The 20360-nt window shown below is 48.3% G+C and overlaps 1 protein-coding gene across 4 annotated transcripts in view; it reads left to right on the top strand.

Annotated features, from left to right (window-relative positions):
* Window positions 1-5259: 5259 nt before the first annotated feature.
* Window positions 5260-20360, top strand: part of DCAF1 (DDB1 and CUL4 associated factor 1) — a 32560-nt gene continuing 17459 nt past the window's right edge. The window contains exons 1-6 of one of the 4 annotated variants that reach the window (XM_073562535.1): window positions 5260-5502; window positions 9385-9496; window positions 9567-9643; window positions 9809-9882; window positions 9964-10077; window positions 10216-10353. In XM_073562535.1, the coding sequence (XP_073418636.1) occupies window positions 5346-5502; window positions 9385-9496; window positions 9567-9643; window positions 9809-9882; window positions 9964-10077; window positions 10216-10353 (672 nt within the window). In that variant the 5' untranslated portion in view covers window positions 5260-5345. Of the gene's footprint in view, window positions 6613-7082; window positions 7171-9384; window positions 9497-9566; window positions 9644-9808; window positions 9883-9963; window positions 10078-10215; window positions 10354-20360 lie in introns of those variants that run through there. The other 3 variants (XM_073562538.1, XM_073562537.1, XM_073562536.1) reach the window with 3 other exon arrangements.

Here is a 20360-nt window from a genome sequence, read left to right as displayed (position 1 = left end):
AGTGAGTGCAGCTCTGGAGTATAATACAGGAGGTAACTCAGGATCAGTAATGTATGTACACAGTGACAGCTCCAGCAGAATAGTGAGTGCAGCTCTGGAGTATCATACAGGATGTAACTCAGGATCAGTAATGTAATGTATGTACACAGTGACTACACCAGCAGAATAGTGAGTGCAGCTCTGGAGTATAATACAGGAGGTAACTCAGGATCAGTAATGTATGTACACAGTGACTGCAACAGGAGAATAGTGAGTGCAGCTCTGGAGTATAATACAGGATGTAACTCAGGATCAGTAATGTAATGTATGTACACAGTGACTACACCAGCAGAATAGTGAGTGCAGCTCTGGAGTATAATACAGGATGTAACTCAGGATCAGTAATGTAATGTATGTACACAGTGACTACACCAGCAGAATAATGAGTGCAGCTCTGGGGTATAATACAGGATGTAACTCAGGATCAGTAATGTAATGTGTGTACACAGTGACTGCACCAGCAGAATAGTGAGTGCAGCTCTGGGGTATAATACAGGATGTAACTCAGGATCAGTAATGTAATGTATGTACACAGTGACTGCACCAGCAGAATAGTGAGTGCAGCTCTGGGGTATAATACAGGAAGTAACTCAGGATCAGTAATGTATGTACACAGTGACTGCACCAGCAGAATATTGAGTGCAGCTCTGGGGTATAATACAGGATGTAACTCAGGATCAGTAATGTATGTACACAGTGACTGCACCAGCAGAATAGTGAGTGCAACTCTGGGGTATAATACAGGATGTAACTCAGGATCAGTAATGTATGTACACAGTGACTGCAACAGGAGAATAGTGAGTGCAGCTCTGGAGTATAATACAGGATGTAACTCAGGATCAGTAATGTAATGTATGTACACAGTGACTGCACCAGCAGAATAGTGAGTGCAGCTCTGGGGTATAATACAGGATGTAACTCAGGATCAGTAATGTAATGTGTGTACACAGTGACTGCACCAGCAGAATAGTGAGTGCAGCTCTGGGGTATAATACAGGATGTGACTCAGGATCAGTAATGTATGTACACAGTGACTGCACCAGCAGAATAGTGAGTGCAGCTCTGGGGTATAATACAGGATGTAACTCAGGATCAGTAATGTAATGTGTGTACACAGTGACTGCACCACCAGAATAGTGAGTGCAGCTCTGGGGTATAATACAGGATGTGACTCAGGATCAGTAATGTAATGTATGTACACAGTGACTGCACCAGCAGAATAGTGAGTGCAGCTCTGGAGTATAATACAGGAGGTAACTCAGGATCAGTAATGTAATGTATGTACACAGTGACTGCACCAGCAGAATAGTGAGTGCAGCTCTGGGGTATAATACAGGATGTAACTCAGGATCAGTAATGTGTGTACACAGTGACTGCACCAGCAGAATAGTGAGTGCAGCTCTGGGGTATAATACAGGATGTAACTCAGGATCAGTAATGTAATGTGTGTACACAGTGACTGCACCAGCAGAATAGTGAGTGCAGCTCTGGAGTATAATACAGGATGTAACTCAGGATCAGTAATGTATGTACACAGTGACTGCACCAGCAGAATAGTGAGTGCAGCTCTGGGGTATAATACAGGATGTAACTCAGGATCAGTAATGTAATGTATGTACACAGTGACTGCACCAGCAGAATAGTGAGTGCAACTCTGGGGTATAATACAGGATGTAACTCAGGATCAGTAATGTATGTACACAGTGACTGCACCAGCAGAATAGTGAGTGCAGCTCTGGAGTATAATACAGGATGTAACTCAGGATCAGTAATGTAATGTGTGTACACAGTGACTGCACCAGCAGAATAGTGAGTGCAGCTCTGGGGTATAATACAGGATGTAACTCAGGATCAGTAATGTAATGTGTGTACACAGTGACTGCACCAGCAGACTAGTGAGTGCAGCTCTGGGGTATAATACAGGATATAACTCAGGATCAGTAATGTATGTACACAGTGACTGCACCAGCAGAATAGTGAGTGCAACTCTGGGGTATAATACAGGATGTAACTCGGGATCAGTAATGTATGTACACAGTGACTGCACCAGCAGAATAGTGAGTGCAGCTCTGGAGTATAATACAGGATGTAGCGCAGGATCAGTAATGTAATGTGTGTACACAGTGACTGCACCAGCAGAATAGTGAGTGCAGCTCTGGAGTATAATACAGGATGTAACTCAGGATCAGTAATGTATGTACACAGTGACTGCAGCAGCAGAATAGTGAGTGCAACTCTGGAGTATAATACAGGATGTTACTCAGGATCAGTAATGTATGTACACAGTGACTGCACCAGCAGAATAGTGAGTGCAGCTCTGGAGTATAATACAGGATGTAGCGCAGGATCAGTAATGTAATGTGTGTACACAGTGACTGCACCAGCAGAATAGTGAGTGCAGCTCTGGAGTATAATACAGGATGTAACTCAGGATCAGTAATGTATGTACACAGTGACTGCAGCAGCAGAATAGTGAGTGCAGCTCTGGAGTATAATACAGGATGTTACTCAGGATCAGTAATGTATGTACACAGTGACTGCACCAGCAGAATAGTGAGTGCAGCTCTGGAGTATAATACAGGATGTAACTCAGGATCAGTAATGTAATGTGTGTACACAGTGACTGCACCAGCAGAATAGTGAGTGCAGCTCTGGGGTATAATACAGGATGTGACTCAGGATCAGTAATGTATGTACACAGTGACTGCACCAGCAGAATAGTGAGTGCAGCTCTGGAGTATAATACAGGAGGTAACTCAGGATCAGTAATGTAATGTATGTACACAGTGACTGCACCAGCAGAATAGTGAGTGCAGCTCTGGGGTATAATACAGGATGTGACTCAGGATCAGTAATGTATGTACACAGTGACTGCACCAGCAGAATAGTGAGTGCAGCTCTGGAGTATAATACAGGAGGTAACTCAGGATCAGTAATGTAATGTATGTACACAGTGACTGCACCAGCAGAATAGTGAGTGCAGCTCTGGGGTATAATACAGGATGTAACTCAGGATCAGTAATGTAATGTATGTACACAGTGACTGCACCAGCAGAATAGTGAGTGCAGCTCTGGAGTATAATACAGGAGGTAACTCAGGATCAGTAATGTAATGTATGTACACAGTGACTGCACCAGCAGAATAGTGAGTGCAGCTCTGGAGTATAATACTGGATGTAACTCAGGATCAGTAATGTAATGTATGTACACAGTGACTGCACCAGCAGAATAGTGAGCGCAGCTCTGGAGTATAATACAGGAGGTAACTCAGGATCAGTAATGTAATGTATGTACACAGTGACTGCACCAGCAGAATAGTGAGTGCAGCTCTGGGGTATAATACAGGATGTAACTCAGGATCAGTAATGTAATGTATGTACACAGTGACTGCACCAGCAGAATAGTGAGTGCAACTCTGGGGTATAATACAGGATGTAACTCAGGATCAGTAATGTATGTACACAGTGACTGCACCAGCAGAATAGTGAGTGCAGCTCTGGAGTATAATACAGGATGTAACTCAGGATCAGTAATGTAATGTGTGTACACAGTGACTGCACCAGCAGAATAGTGAGTGCAGCTCTGGGGTATAATACAGGATGTAACTCAGGATCAGTAATGTAATGTGTGTACACAGTGACTGCACCAGCAGACTAGTGAGTGCAGCTCTGGGGTATAATACAGGATATAACTCAGGATCAGTAATGTATGTACACAGTGACTGCACCAGCAGAATAGTGAGTGCAACTCTGGGGTATAATACAGGATGTAACTCGGGATCAGTAATGTATGTACACAGTGACTGCACCAGCAGAATAGTGAGTGCAGCTCTGGAGTATAATACAGGATGTAGCGCAGGATCAGTAATGTAATGTGTGTACACAGTGACTGCACCAGCAGAATAGTGAGTGCAGCTCTGGAGTATAATACAGGATGTAACTCAGGATCAGTAATGTATGTACACAGTGACTGCAGCAGCAGAATAGTGAGTGCAACTCTGGAGTATAATACAGGATGTTACTCAGGATCAGTAATGTATGTACACAGTGACTGCACCAGCAGAATAGTGAGTGCAGCTCTGGAGTATAATACAGGATGTAGCGCAGGATCAGTAATGTAATGTGTGTACACAGTGACTGCACCAGCAGAATAGTGAGTGCAGCTCTGGAGTATAATACAGGATGTAACTCAGGATCAGTAATGTATGTACACAGTGACTGCAGCAGCAGAATAGTGAGTGCAGCTCTGGAGTATAATACAGGATGTTACTCAGGATCAGTAATGTATGTACACAGTGACTGCACCAGCAGAATAGTGAGTGCAGCTCTGGAGTATAATACAGGATGTAACTCAGGATCAGTAATGTAATGTGTGTACACAGTGACTGCACCAGCAGAATAGTGAGTGCAGCTCTGGGGTATAATACAGGATGTGACTCAGGATCAGTAATGTATGTACACAGTGACTGCACCAGCAGAATAGTGAGTGCAGCTCTGGAGTATAATACAGGAGGTAACTCAGGATCAGTAATGTAATGTATGTACACAGTGACTGCACCAGCAGAATAGTGAGTGCAGCTCTGGGGTATAATACAGGATGTGACTCAGGATCAGTAATGTATGTACACAGTGACTGCACCAGCAGAATAGTGAGTGCAGCTCTGGAGTATAATACAGGAGGTAACTCAGGATCAGTAATGTAATGTATGTACACAGTGACTGCACCAGCAGAATAGTGAGTGCAGCTCTGGGGTATAATACAGGATGTAACTCAGGATCAGTAATGTAATGTATGTACACAGTGACTGCACCAGCAGAATAGTGAGTGCAGCTCTGGAGTATAATACAGGAGGTAACTCAGGATCAGTAATGTAATGTATGTACACAGTGACTGCACCAGCAGAATAGTGAGTGCAGCTCTGGAGTATAATACTGGATGTAACTCAGGATCAGTAATGTAATGTATGTACACAGTGACTGCACCAGCAGAATAGTGAGCGCAGCTCTGGAGTATAATACAGGAGGTAACTCAGGATCAGTAATGTAATGTATGTACACAGTGACTGCACCAGCAGAATAGTGAGTGCAGCTCTGCGGTATAACTAAAAGTCTGCAATCAGTAAGCAGCGATTTCTAATTTCAACCAATCACAATGAAAACACTGAATGCTGATTGGTCACAGTGCTTAGTTGTGAAGCTGAGTTCTGAGGTGTCTGAAAAGGCGGGAATGAGAGAAATCAGAAATGAATTTCCGCCTGCCATTCACAACATGGCCATAGAGAGTTCATCTGCTCTGCCATTCGAAATATGTCCGACGGCTGTCTCTGTGGTGACGTCACGTTTGGACTGCAGTACCCAGAGTCCTGTGCGCGTCAGAGGTTGGATGGACAGACGAGGCCCGCACACCGTGACGTAGGAAGCGTGCGACACAAGATCCGAGAGCGTGAGGCACCGAGGCCGAGAGGTGAGAGAGACTGAGACCCCCGGGGACAGCGGAGAGACTGCAGATAACGGGACCTGGGGAGAAGAAGAAACTGACGGAGAATGTGAGAGGTGAAGAGACTGACAGGAGAGAGGGAGAGGAGAAGAGACCGACTGAGAAGGGGAGAGGAGAAGAGACCGACTGAGAAGGGGAGAGGAGAAGAGACCGACTGAGAAGGGGAGAGGAGAAGAGACCGACTGAGAAGGGGAGAGGAGAAGAGACCGACTGAGAAGGGGAGAGGAGAAGAGACCGACTGAGAAGGGGAGAGGAGAAGAGACCGAAGGGGAAGAGACTGACAGGAGAAAGGGAAAGAGGAGAAGAGACCGAAGGGGAAGAGACTGACAGGAGAAAGGGAAAGAGGAGAAGAGACCGACTGAGAAGGGGAGAGGAGAAGAGACCGACTGAGAAGGGGAGAGGAGAAGAGACCGACTGAGAAGGGGAGAGGAGAAGAGACCGACTGAGAAGGGGAGAGGAGAAGAGACCGACTGAGAAGGGGAGAGGAGAAGAGACCGACTGAGAAGGGGAGAGGAGAAGAGAAAGGGAAAGAGGAGAAGAGACCGAAGGGGAAGAGACTGACAGGAGAAAGGGAAAGAGGAGAAGAGACCGACTGAGAAGGGGAGAGGAGAAGAGACCGATTGAGACTGACAGGAGAAAGGGAAAGAGGAGAAGAGACCGAAGGGGAAGAGACTGACGGAGGCGAGGAGAAGCGGAGAGGGGACGAGTCCGATGGAGAAGGGGAGAGGTGAAGAGATCGACGGAGAAGGAAAGAGACTGACATGAGATGGGGTGTGATAGAGAAGTCACAATACGGGAGAGCCGGATTCTCGGGGGTCACAGTGGGGCGATGTCACCCCGGTGACTCTACGTGAAGCAGACAGGAGGATGTTGGGGGTTGTAGTTGCTGCAAGTGACGGCATCTAGACCGCGAGCAGCCGGTGAGAGACACGGGCTGGAGCCTTCCGTGATTTTCCAGCCGTTCTGGAACTACAGCTCCCAGCACAACCAGAGTGGACACGGAATTGGGATGGATTGTGCGGTTGGGTCATACCATTTCCATAGTTTGGCCGGGGTTCTTTAGAGAGCCTTTTATAAGTAAGTTCACTTGTCGCGCCGGCTCCCCTGTCGTGTACAGATCCGGCCGTTGTTTATTACTGGGGTCCCTGTGATTTTGTGGTGTCAGTGACGTGTTGGGAATCCGCTCCTGCACATCGTCCTCTGTGTGGAAATTGGTGCAATGTTACATTCAAATGATGGAGTGACCCCTATAAAGTGATGTGGAGCCACATCAGCCCCCCGTATGAGTGCGGGGTGAGGGGGGGTCTGTGTGATGAGGGGCGACATTGTTTTTATGTTATTTCAGGAGTGGACACAGGGGGCCCAGTGCAGCCCCCCTCACCCCTAGGGCACCAGTGATGTCTCCGGCCCTGCATTACTTTATACATTTATTATCCTGCATAAGTGAGCTGTGCTCGCAGGGTTAATTCTCTTCGGTGGAGCCCTGTTACCCTCATTGTTGATGTATTTCCCTCCCTAGAATCTGGGCAGTTCTCCCGCCTGTGTCCTGTGGGAATGGTGCCACCTGGTGGATGTGCGGGGTCATTAGTAGCTCAATGCCAGCTGCTGTCGTCGCCTCCTCATGTTTGGGTGCAGGTATATAAGAAACTACAGTAACGGACTCATCGGGATCAGTCATAGAATATATTGCTCACAGTCAGCGAAGCGTCAGCAACCGCCGCACGAGTGCAGCAAAATGCAAATTATCTAATAAGGCCCCGTTACACGCTTCAATGTCCCAGCGATCCCATCAACGATCCGAAGTGGACATACAGTAGCTGATGACTGGTGAGCTGTCACATAGACAGACTCACCAGCGATCAGGACCAGCGAGCACGCTGGTATCCAGGGTAAACAGCAGGTATCTAAGCCAGGGCTGTGGAGTCGGTAAGCCAAACCTGCGACTCTGACTCCTCAATTTCCCTTACACCGACTCTAACTCCGACTCCACGACTCCGACTCCCACACATATTGCTTATATTTAAGTGAAAAATTTATTGTAGTACAATGTGAACCTCAGACATTTAATCATTTTTATGATCCAATAATCCAGATATTTAGATAGAACAGAATATATATTGGTGTACTACCCGGTTTTCATTCTTTTTGGTACAGATAAGATATGAATAGACAGATATGGATAAATGGATATATAGATAGAGCAGATTTCTAATCTGCTTTTGCTATTGAAAACATCTATGAGCTCAAAATCCTTTCAGGTGATGCAGTTTTTTAAAAAGATGATGAGCTTTTGCAGCTGAAAAACGTATCCTCAAAAAACACAGGAAAAACGCTGTGTGTGAATGTAGACTTAGATCAGGAATAGAACAGTCATTTATAGGACATTTCATAACTTTCCCAAACTCTTATGAAAAAATATTCAGCACATCCTGCATTGAATTACTGCACCCAATTTATTATATATTTTAGGAGTCGGTCCATTTTATACCGACTCCAACTCCGACTCCACCAAAATGAGCACCGACTCCACGACTACGACTCCGACTCCACAGCCCTGATCTAAGCGCCGCGTGGCTCTTAGATACCCGCTATTTACCCTGGATACCAGCTCCCAGCGTCTGCTGTATGTCGCTGGGAGCTAGCTGTTCGTTGGTCTCTCGGTGTCACGCGCAGTGACGTGTGCTGCCCAGCGGGAGACCAATGATACATTTATGGCCCAGACCATTAGGCAACAATCAGCCAACTGATCGTTGCTACGTGTCACGCGCAACAATGTCGTTGTGACATCGCTGCAACGTCACCAAACTGGTGATGTTGCAACATAATCGTTGTATGTAACGGGGCCTTTACGCCCCGCTATCAGCCATTACTGGGGAGGAGACTGTAGGACAGGAGACTACAATCTATTACTCCCTGTTATCAGCCATTACTGGGGGAGGAGACTGTAGGACAGGAGACTACAATCTATTACTCCCAGTTATCAGCCATTACTGGGGAGGAGACTGTAGGACAGGAGACTACAATCTATTACTCCCCGTTATCAGCCATTACTGGGGGAGGAGACTGTAGGACATTAGACTACAATCTATTACTCCCCGTTATCAGCCATTACTGGGGGAGGAGACTGTAGGACAGGAGACTACAATCTATTACTCCCTGTTATCAGCCATTACTGGGGGAGGAGACTGTAGGACAGGACACTACAATCTATTACTCCCTGTTATCAGCCATTACTGGGGGAGGAGACTGTAGGACAGGACACTACAATCTATTACTCCCTGTTATCAGCCATTACTGGGGAGGAGACTGTAGGACAGGAGACTACAATCTATTACTCCCTGTTATCAGCCATTACTGGGGAGGAGACTGTAGGACAGGAGACTACAATCTATTACTCCCCGTTATCAGTCATTACTGGGGAGGAGACTGTAGGACAGGACACTACAATCTATTACTCCCTGTTATCAGCCATTACTGGGGAGGAGACTGTAGGACAGGAGACTACAATCTATTACTCCCTGTTATCAGCCATTACTGGGGAGGAGACTGTAGGACAGGAGACTACAATCTATTACTCCCTGTTATCAGCCATTACTGGGGAGGAGACTGTAGGACAGGAGACTACAATCTATTACTCCCTGTTATCAGCCATTACTGGGGGAGGAGACTGTAGGACAGGACACTACAATCTATTACTCCCTGTTATCAGCCATTACTGGGGAGGAGACTGTAGGACAGGACACTACAATCTATTACTCCCTGTTATCAGCCATTACTGGGGAGGAGACTTGTGTATCCCAATCAGTGCTCTGGTTTCTGTGAATTTCTCCCCGTTTCTTCTTCTGACAGTCATGGCGTCCACGGGGAATCACGTTGACTCCAAGTCTGAGCTGACCTCCCTGTTGGAGCAGTGGGAGACGGGACATGGCAGCGGGCAGGACATGGTGGCCATATTAACCAGGTGAGGAAACACAGATGAGCAGTTGGTGCTGGGGGTGACCTGTTACTGAGCTTTTCCATGTTTCTCCTAGGATGTCAGAACTGATCGAGAAGGAGACAGAGGAATATCGTAAGGGAGACCCCGACCCCTTTGATGACAGACACCCAGGTCAGTGCACGTCTAGAGAGATTACTCATGTAACGGATAGCAGTAAATCTGCCTGACGTCAGACTAGATTTAGATGGCGGATCCGCCTGTTCGCTGACCTCTGTGGGATTCTTTGCATGTTGCGTTTATTCTTTTTGTGTAATATTACTTCTCTGTATTCTCCAGGCCGTGCGAACCCTGAATGTATGCTGGGCCATCTCCTGCGGATTCTCTTCAAGAACGACGACTTCATGAATGCGGTGAGTCCGTCTGGACGCCTCCACGTGATTACTTTTCGTGTGGTGTTCCCCTTTATGAAACTGTGTCTGTTTTCCCACCAGCTGGTTAATGCCTATGTCATGACCAGCCGCGAGCCTCCGCTCAACACGTCCGCCTGCAGACTATTACTGGACATAATGCCGGGGCTGGAGACCGCTGTGGTGTTCCAGGAGAAGGTTAGTACTTTCTCCCCAATGACAGAGGGTTTTTCTTTTGTCCTTTAACCTCTTTTTATAACCTCCCCAGTGTTTACTGTTGGGGGAAGTGGCAATTTTTGTTTGGAGGTTGCTACAATATCTGTGTTGCATTATTAGGAAGGGATTGTGGAAAACCTTTTTAAATGGGCACGGGAAGCTGAGCAGCCCCTCCGCACGTACGCCATCGGACTGCTGGGGGGAGCCATGGAGAATCAAGATATTGCTGCAAATTATCGTGATGAGAACTCACAGATGGTAAGCTGAGCCCTGTGTACAAAAGGACTGAGAGCGTCTACACATTCAGCACAGTCACTGTGCATCCTGTATTATACTCCAGAGCTGCACTCACTATTCTGATGGTGCAGTCACTGTGTACATACATTACATTACTGATCCTGAGTTACATCCTGTATTATACTCCAGAGCTGCACTCACTATTCTGCTGGTGCAGTCACTGTGTACATACATTACATTACTAATCCTGAGTTACATCCTGTATTATACCCCAGAGCTGCACTCACTATTCTGCTGGTGCAGTCACTGTGTACATATAGTTGCTTGCAAAAGTATTCCCTGATATTTTTGTGTTTTGCTACCTCACAACCTGAAATTCCAACCTTTTAGAGGGTTTGCATCAGTTCATGTAAAGATCACCCCTACACTTGTGAACATTTGGTTTTCTTTTCATTTTGAAGCAAACAAAAGAACTGTAAACGTCAGTGTGCATAACTATTCACCCCCTAAAGTCATTACTTTGTGTAGCCTCTTTTTGCGGCAATCACAGCTGCAGTGTTTTTGGATAAGTCTCTATGAGCTTTCCATATCTTGCCACTGGGGTTTTTGCCCTTTCCGCAAGACACAACTGTTCCAGCTCCTTCCAGTACAATGGTTTCCATTGGTGAACAGGAATCTTCACATCTACCACAGATTCTCCAATTTTCAAACTTTGATTTATTTCTTTAATCCAGATACTGATATTATACCACAGCAAATCATTAATAAATAACATTTCCCACATGTCGGCTTTACATCAGCACCATTCGTAAAATGTTATTTTAGTTTTTTAAGCCTCATAAAAGGCTAACAATGTTGCAGGAATTTTTCATTTTTTCAAGGAAATTTAACAAATTTATATTTTTAGGGACCTATCCAGGTTTGAAGTTTGGGCGATCTAATAACCCTGTATAAGTCTATAAGGGGACAATACAAATATCTCTCCGAGGATCTGTTTATACCAAGGAAGGTGACGGTCAGGTGGTTTATTAACCCTTCAGGTGACTTAATTTAGGAATTAATGCAAAGTGGCATGATAGGATTGAAAAAGTGTATTTTTACCACCTAAATGTCGCAGACTTCTGGACAGGTCACTGTAGCCGGGGAGACTCTTAAGGCCGCTATTTGGTCATGAACTGCTATGGCAAACCTCAGGACCACACAATCATGATCTCAGGGTGCCGATGGGGATAAAAAGGGAGAAGGCACTCTGTTAACCATTTATATGATGTCACTATTGACAGCAGCATCTAAGGGGTTAAACAGATATGAACGGGGCCAACACTGATCCCAGGTCAGTGAAACACCTCAGGATAAAGGAGTGAAGCTAAATCAAGGTATAAAACAAAATAATTTTGTTAAATCAAAAAATGATAAAAAATTACAGAATAAACCATGAAGAAGGGTGCAGAAAAGAAGGGAGGACTTAGGACTCAGATCAGTAGAATGTGTTGTGTAATGTAAAATGTCTGTAAGGTAGAACTTTCTAGAATCCTCAATTCTTTCCAGAAAATCGCCTTGTCACACAGCAGCATCCCCCCTCTCCTTATCAGCTGTGTGCCCGCACTGGTAATAGGACACTTCCTCTATAACATTTGGCCCCTCTCCACAGAAGGGAATGCTAATTAGTTAAGGGAAAGCATTTCCTTTGTTCTCAGATCTGTGGCTGAATGAAACTATGGGTGATATTAAAGAGACTGTACCGCAAAAACCATACACCGTCGAGATATAATAATCATATCACTGTGTAGGCAATGAAGCCAGCTTTCTAAACCCCTAAGTTTCACAATTCTCGGACTTCCAGAAACTGAGATATGGATTGCTCCCAAATGGAGGGTCTTAATTATGGCATGCTTGGTGTCTTCGGATTCTATTCGGTAAATCACAAGCAATGATGCCCTATGTGTGTTGGTACGGGCTTTTCTCGTTTAGATATAGTTATTCTCGGAATATGTTGGCGCTATATAAATAAAGATTATTATTATTGTAGCCAAATCATAACTTGGAGAGAGGGAGGTTGGACCTCTCCAGACCGCCCATTTCGTGAGGTCACAGGCCCTAGGCTATAGGTATTCCCTACCAAATTCCAGTCAGTTCAGCTGGAGTCCTTCTGCCAGAGAGACGTGCCAATGAGTGGGGACGTTTGGTTAAGCGCCCCTCCCCCAGCCACATGGTCTGTCTAATACCAACTACGCACATGTGAGTGTTACTTTCTGTTCTTTCATCCGCTTTGTTTTATATTTGTATTTGTACATATGTAATGTCTCAATTTATTACATCTTTTGTGTTTGTAATCACTGCCCGACTTTGGGGAATAAATCGTAAAATTATCAGTTCCATGCTCTAAGAAACGAACTATGCGCCTTTTTTAGATAATCGCTACTAATTTGGGGTTTGCCGCGGACCCTCTTAATTAACTCTTTGATTAAGTAAAGCGTGGCTGGTGGCGAGGTCGTGTGCGCGGCTGGCGAGGCTAGCTGGCAGTACAGAAGGGTCTTATATTGCTGAATGAGTGGTTGAGGCCACAGCATTGATAATTCCCGTACTGCATTAGTCTAGCGGCCCGTGCACAACAAGCAGCCCGTCCAGCGACTAATTATCCTAGGTGCCGTTCCCTGACTGACCTGAGGGTAAGGGGGGCGCCGGAGAGCTGCGAGTTCCAAAGTGGAACTGAGAAAGTGGGATATACATAAATCCCCGCAGTTCTTGGAAGGTTGTTAGCAGTGGTGGGGCAACCAAAATATCCCCCTGCGATAAATTGTTAGAGCAAGATTAGCTTGCTGTATTTTTGTCACATGGTGCTAGTGGTGGGATAACTAAGATAAGCCCCCACTGTGCCGGCAGTGCGTCGCATCCCTCCGTCCGCTGACCTACTGGTGCCAGTGGTGGGATCGTGATCTATTGGTGGCACAGGGTCCGCTGTCCGTCACAAGTGGGTGACAGCGGTCCGCCGTTCCTCATATTGGTGGCAGAGCGGTGGGATAATCCTAGAGCGTTAGTGATTTGGTTTGAGCAATCATTCCTCTCACTAAAAACCTGCACGGTTCCTGTGGGAATCCTGCATCATAGGTTTTGGAGAACAGACTCGATGGTTACTAGTCCTGAGACATTTTTGTGTACTTGTAAGTATTCCCTCCGTCTTCGTTTTTCTTTTCTATCTTTTATTTGGAAACCATGGCAGCAAAAGGAGAACACTGGTACAGACAGCAGAAAAAGGAAAACCTTGCTGCAGTATGCACTATGCACGTACCGAGGCATTGACGCCACAAACAAAACCAGAGATCAATTGATCGCGGCTCTGGTGCAGCTGGACAACACCCAGGGTCCAGCGGATGCAGAAGTTGGCCCAAGTGACAATGGGGCTGCAGCAGAGGCTCCACTCCTGAGTGCTGGCCCCACATCCAACCAGAGCGCGCTGGACCCCTACCTGCAAGCGGCCTTGGACGCACTCCCTGCCGAAGACCGTGATGGACGTCTGACGCTGATCCAGCAAGCTCGGGAGAGAGCGGAGCAGCGAGCCGAAAGAGAGGCTGAGAGAGCCGAACGTGAGCGCCAAGCATATGCTCGGAGGGCCCATGACCTGGAGATGCTCCAGCGGGGGTGGAATGCCCCCACAGCCCGAAGCAGTGAGCCCAGCAGCGTCCAGATTCCTAAATCCCGGCCAGAGCATTTTCCCGTGATGGAAAAGGACGGGGACTTGGACAAGTTCCTGCGAGCCTTTGAGAAAGCCTGCAGACAGTACCAGCTGCCTAGAGACCAATGGGCCAGGTATTTGACCCCAGGGCTAAAAGGCAAAGCTCTGGAGGTGTTTGCTTCTCTTCCGTCAGAAGACGACTATGACGCCATAAGACAGGCTCTGATCGCCAAATACCGGCTGACACCTGAGGTATACCGAAAGAAGTTCCGGAACCTCCAACGTGGCCCACACGATAGCTACAGTGATGTGGTGCAAGGACTCAGGACCCACTTTGACCAGTGGATCCATGGACTGTCCGTTGATTCCTTTGAGCAGCTACGGGACCTGATGATCAAAGACCAGTTCCTGCATGTTTGCCCAGCTGAGGTCCGACAGTTCATCCTGGCCCACGAACCAACGAACATGGACAAAGCGGCGCAGATCGCCGACAACTACGAGGCCAACCGTAAGCCAGAAGCACGTAGGCCAGTCACCACCAGCTGGAGAGGGGGTAAGCCTGCAACCAACCCCAGTGCCCCCAGCTGGCCGTCCCTGTTGCCAACACCAGGCCTACTACTGACAGTCGCCTGTGTTTCAACTGCAATCGGGCTGCTCACTTCTGTCTCGCCTGTCCGGAAAAGGCAAAGAACCCCCCAGCCAAGGCCTCTGGGCCCAACGCCTCTGTTCTTTTGGTGGGAGGTGTGGTTGGGTGGATTGACGACAACGTTCAACCTGTCCAGGTGGGGGCCCGTCTTGCTACAGGCCTCAAGGACACCGTGGCTGAACGAACCCTCATCCGTCCTGGACTAGCGGCCCCTGAAGAGTTTGTTGAGGGGAAAACCCTGACGGTCACCGGTATCAGGGGTACCCGCTGTCCCTTGCCAGTGGTCCGGGTATTCCTTGATTGGGGTGCTGGGAGCGGGTTGAGGGAAGTGGGAGTGTCTGAAAACCTGCCCTCTGATGTTTTATTGGGGACTGACTTGGGGAGGATGGTTACATACTACGTCCCTGACACCCCTCCCAAGTCTGATAATAAGGGTAACGTCAACCCTGGTGATGATGATGACGGGAAACTGAATGTGTTACCTGCTAATGACGTTATGAGTAATGATGCACCTAACAATTATTCTCTCCCCAGGAATGATGGTGATGTAACTGTACCAAAGAAACCTGATAACCATTCTTTTCCTAGGAATGATGATGTATCTGTGCCGACTGAACCTGTTAACCATTTCTTTTAAAAGGTAGATGTGTCCACAGGTACCGAAGTGCTCAGCCCCGTCACTGCGGAGTTAGACGGCTGAGGAACCCCTGGCGCAGGAGCAAGCAACGGTGCTCAAGGAAATAGGGAGGTGCATGGGGACCATAAGGAAGGTAATGCCATGCAACTGACCAGTGCCACCGAGGAAGGTAACTGACCCATAAGTAGCACTGCTCCTGGAGTGTTGGGGGTGGATGGGGATGTAGGGCCCATAGCAGCGCAGATTGGTGGGTCTGTAGAAATCCCCAGGGAGACAGCATACATAGCAGTTGTCACACGCAGTCAGAGTGCCCAGATCGCAGGTAGCGCCCTGCCTCCTGGAGCCTCTTCTGCTACAGGAGAGACTGAACCAGAGGTGAACCCAGAGCCGGTTCCAGAGGGTCACAGTACGGAAGGAACCCTGACATCACTCCTGGCAGCCTCCAGCAAGGAGTTCCAGGCTGCTCTGCACTCAGATGCCAGCCTGGAGAAATTGAGACACCTCGCCGAGACGCCCACCTCCGAGTCTGATAAGGAGAGGGTGTTCTGGGAACGAAGAAGGTTGTACCGGGAGCCAGTACCCGGAGATTTCCAAAAGGAGTGGTTGAGGGAGAGACAGCTGGTCGTCCCCCTACAGTTCAGAACTGAGTTGTTGCGGATTGCCCATGAGATTCCACTCGCTGGACACTTGGGGATCAGCAAAACAAAGGCACGGCTGTCTCAACACTTCTATTGGCCCAAGCTGGGGACAGACGTAACACAATACTGCCGCTCCTGTGACACCTGTCAAAAGGTGGGTAAGGCGGGCCTGCCTTTAAGGCTCCCCTTTTTAGTTTGCCGGTGATAGAGGAGCCTTTCCAGAGAATCGCGGTGGACATTGTAGGCCCGCTGGCCGTCCCCAGCAGCTCTGGAAAGCGATACAGTCTCACCGTGGAGAGACTACGCTACCCGGTACCCAGAGGCAGTAGCTATGTCTTCAACCAGGGCAGATAAGGTGGCTGACGCACTGGTGACCATATTTTCAAGGGTAGGATTTCCCAGGGAGATGCTTACCGATCAAGGGACCCAATTCATGTGTCGCCTAATGGAGGCTCTCTGTAAGAGAATTCAGGTGAAACACCTGGTATCGAGCGCGTATCACCCACAGACTAATGGTTTGTGCGAACGCTTCAACGGTACCCTCAAACAGATGCTCCACATGCTGGTTGAGACCCAAGGACGCGACTGGGAGCGGTACCTCCCACACCTGCTGTTCGCTTACAGAGAAGTTCCGCAGGCCTCGACCGGGTTCTCACGCTTCGAGTTCCTGTATGGCAGGCGAGTCCGGGGACCCCTTGGGTTGATAAGAGAATCCTGGGAAGATGAGCCAAACCCCACAGAAGTGTCCATCGTGGACTATGTCATGCGCTTCTGTGACAAGATGCAGACCTTGACGCAGTTGGTGCATGACAACATGACGCAGGCTCAGGCTGACCAGAAGCACTGGTATGACCAGAACGCCCGGGAGCGGACCTACTAGGTGGGTCACAAGGTGTGGGTGCTTGTCCCCATACCAACGGATAAGCTTCAGGCAGCCTGGGAAGGCCCATACGTCGTCCACCAACAGCTCAACCCAGTTACCTACGTGGTCACGCTTGACCATGCTCGGGGTAGGCGCAAGGCCTTTCACGTCAACATGCTGAAGGTGCACCACGAACGTGAAGCTTGCGTCCTACCGGTCTGCAACCTGCCCGAGGATGGGGAGGAAGATCCCCTCTTGGACATGCTGGCCCAAGCCAAGGCCAATGGGTCCATTGAGGACATGGAGATAAGTGGTTTGCTAACCGTATCCCAGCGGTCGCAGTTGGTGGAAGCCCTGGAACCCTTCCAGGCCGTGTTCACCAACCGACCTGGGAGGACGGAGTTAGCGGGTCATGAGGTGGACACCGGGAATCACGCCCCACTACGGCGAACACCTTATCGGATCTCTGAGGAGGTGCAACAGGTCATGCGCCAAGAGATCAATGAGATGTTAAGGCTGGGGGTGATTCGACGGTCAAAAAGCGCGTGGGCTTCACCTGTAGTCCTCGTGCCTAAAAAGGATCGAACCACCCGGTTCTGCGTGGACTACAGGGGGCTTAACGCCATCACAACCTCTGATGCCCACCCGATGCCGCGCATCGAGGGTCTGCTTGAGCGGTTGGCAAAAGCAAGGTACATATCCATCATGGATCTGAGTCTGGGATACTGGCAGATTCCCCTGAGCCCTGAGGCGCAGGAGAAATCCGCCTTTATCACCCCTTTTGGACTGTACGAGTCCACAGTCATGCCCTTCGGCATGAAAAATGCCCCTGACACTTTCCAGCGGATGGTCAACCACCTGCTCCGGGGACTGGAGGAGTACGCAGTGGCGTACTTGGACGACATCGCCATCTTCAGTTCCACCTGGGAGGAACACATTCAGCACCTCCAGGAGGTGCTCAGGCGTCTTCACCAGGCAGGCCTGACTATCAAGCCGGGAAAGTGCTAGATGGGCATGAGCGAGGTCCACTACCTGGGGCACCGGGTAGGCGGGGGTTCCATGATTCCGGAGCCAGAGAAGGTGGATGCAATCGCGTCCTGGCCCACCCCCAGGACTAAGAAACAGGTGAAGTCCTTCTTGGGCACTGCAGGGTACTATAGGCGGTTTGTTCAAGACTATAGCGCCCTTGCAAAACCCATGACTGACCTCACCAAGCAGAGGCTACCCCAAGCAGTCATCTGGACAGATGACTGTGAGGCAGCCTTCCAAGCTTTGAAAGCAGCCCTGTGCAACTCTCCAGTGTTGAGAGCAGGCGATAGCAGTTGCCCGTTTCTGGTACAGACCGACGCCAGCGACTTTGGCCTCGGTGCTGTGCTCAGCCAGGTCGACTCGGGGAAACGGGCACCCCGTGCGGTACCTGAGCCGGAAACTTTTGCCGAGGGAAGTGGCATACTCAAACATCGAGGAGTGTCTGGCCATGGTGTGGGCACTGCAACGTCTGCAGCCCTACCTGTACGGGCGCACCTTCACCGTGGTAACCGATCACAACACTCTGAGCTGGTTGCACACAGTGTCCGGAAACAATGGAAGGTTGCTCCGCTGGAGCCTTGCCCTTCAACAGTATGATTTTACAGTACAACACAAAAAGGGCAGTGAACATGGTAATGCCGATGGGTTGTCCCGCCGGGGCGAACCCGCTGAGGTGCGTATGGCCGATAACCGAGAGGTAATTCCTCCGTAGCGCCCTCTAAAAGGGGGAGGTGTAATGTAAAATGTCTGTAAGGTAGAACTTTCTAGAATCCTCAATTCTTTCCAGAAAATCGCCTTGTCACACAGCAGCATCCCCCCTCTCCTTATCAGCTGTGTGCCCGCACTGGTAATAGGACACTTCCTCTATAACATTTGGCCCCTCTCCACAGAAGGGAATGCTAATTAGTTAAGGGAAAGCATTTCCTTTGTTCTCAGATTTGTGGCTGAATGAAACTATGGGTGATATTAAAGAGACTGTACCGCAAAAACCATACACCGTCGAGATATAATAATCATATCACTGTGTAGTCAATGAAGCCAGCTTTCTAAACCCCTAAGTTTCACAATTCTCGGACTTCCAGAAACTGAGATATGGATTGCTCCCAAATGGAGGGTCTTAATTATGGCATGCTTGGTGTCTTCGGATTCTATTCGGTAAATCACAAGCAATGATGCCCTATGTGTGTTGGTACTGGCTTTTCTCGTTTAGATATAGTTATTCTCTGAATATGTTGGCGCTATATAAATAAAGATTATTATTATTATTATTATTGTAGCCAAATCATAACTTGGAGAGAGGGAGGTTGGACCTCTCCAGACCGCCCATTTCGTGAGGTCACAGGCTCTAGGCTATAGGTATTCCCTACCAAATTCCAGTCAGTTCAGCTGGAGTCCTTCTGCCAGAGAGACGTGCCAATGAGTGGGGACGTTTGGTTAAGCGCCCCTCCCCCAGCCACATGGTCTGTCTAATACCAACTACGCACATGTGAGTGTTACTTTCTGTTCTTTCATCCGCTTTGTTTTATATTTGTATTTGTACATATGTAATGTCTCAATTTATTACAACTTTTGTATTTGTAATCACTGCCCGACTTTGGGGAATAAATCGTAAAATTATCAGTTTGACTCCATGCTCTAAGAAACGAACTATGCGCCTTTTTTAGATAATCGCTACTAATTTGGGGTTTGCCGCGGACCCTCTTAATTAACTCTTTGATTAAGTAAAGCGTGGCTGGTGGCGGGGTGGTGTGCGCGGCTGGCGAGGCTAGCTGGCAGTACAGAAGGGTCTTATATTGCTGAATGAGTGGTTGAGGCCACAGCATTGATAATTCCCTTACTGCAGTAGTCTAGCGGCCCGTGCACAACAAGCAGCCCGTCCGGCGACTAATTATCCTAGGTGCAGTTCCCTGACTGACCTGAGGGTAAGGGGGGCGCCGGAGAGCTGCGAGTTCCAAAGTGGAACTGAGAAAGTGGGATATACATAAATCCCCGCAGTTCTTGGAAGGTTTTAGCAGTGGTGGGGCAACCAAAATACCCCCCCCCTGCGATAAATTGTTAGAGCAAGATTAGCTTGCTGTATTTTTGTCACATGGTGCCAGTGGTGGGATAACTTAGATAAGCCCCCACTGTGCCTGCGATAGCCGTGTGCCGGCAGTGCGTCGCATCCCTCCGTCCGATGACCTACTGGTGCCAGTGGTGGGATGGTGACCTATTGGTGGCACAGGGTCCGCTGTCCGTCACAAGTTGGCGACAGCGGTCCGCCGTTCCTCACATGCTGCCTGGTAAATGGCAGCATCATAACCACAACTCGTAGGAATCAGACAAGAGGTTAATTATCTCCGGCTAGAAGGGATTGGGTGCTATATGCTATAACCCATAGATTCCCTACTAACCTTCAATAAATAGTATATAAAAAATGGACTTAGATTATAGCAGATACACAAGGTTTTTGCAAAAGTAGGAATGCAAATCAAGTGTTATAATCCTAATGCCACATGGTAGCTGAAATCACTGGCCTGTGCAACCTAATTAATGCAAAACAA

Source organism: Dendrobates tinctorius, unplaced genomic scaffold (assembly GCF_039654945.1).
Source record: "Dendrobates tinctorius isolate UK_male_01 unplaced genomic scaffold, ASM3965494v1 ptg000357l, whole genome shotgun sequence".
NCBI lineage: Eukaryota > Metazoa > Chordata > Amphibia > Anura > Dendrobatidae > Dendrobates > Dendrobates tinctorius.
This window is presented reverse-complemented; position numbering and strand designations above follow the sequence as displayed.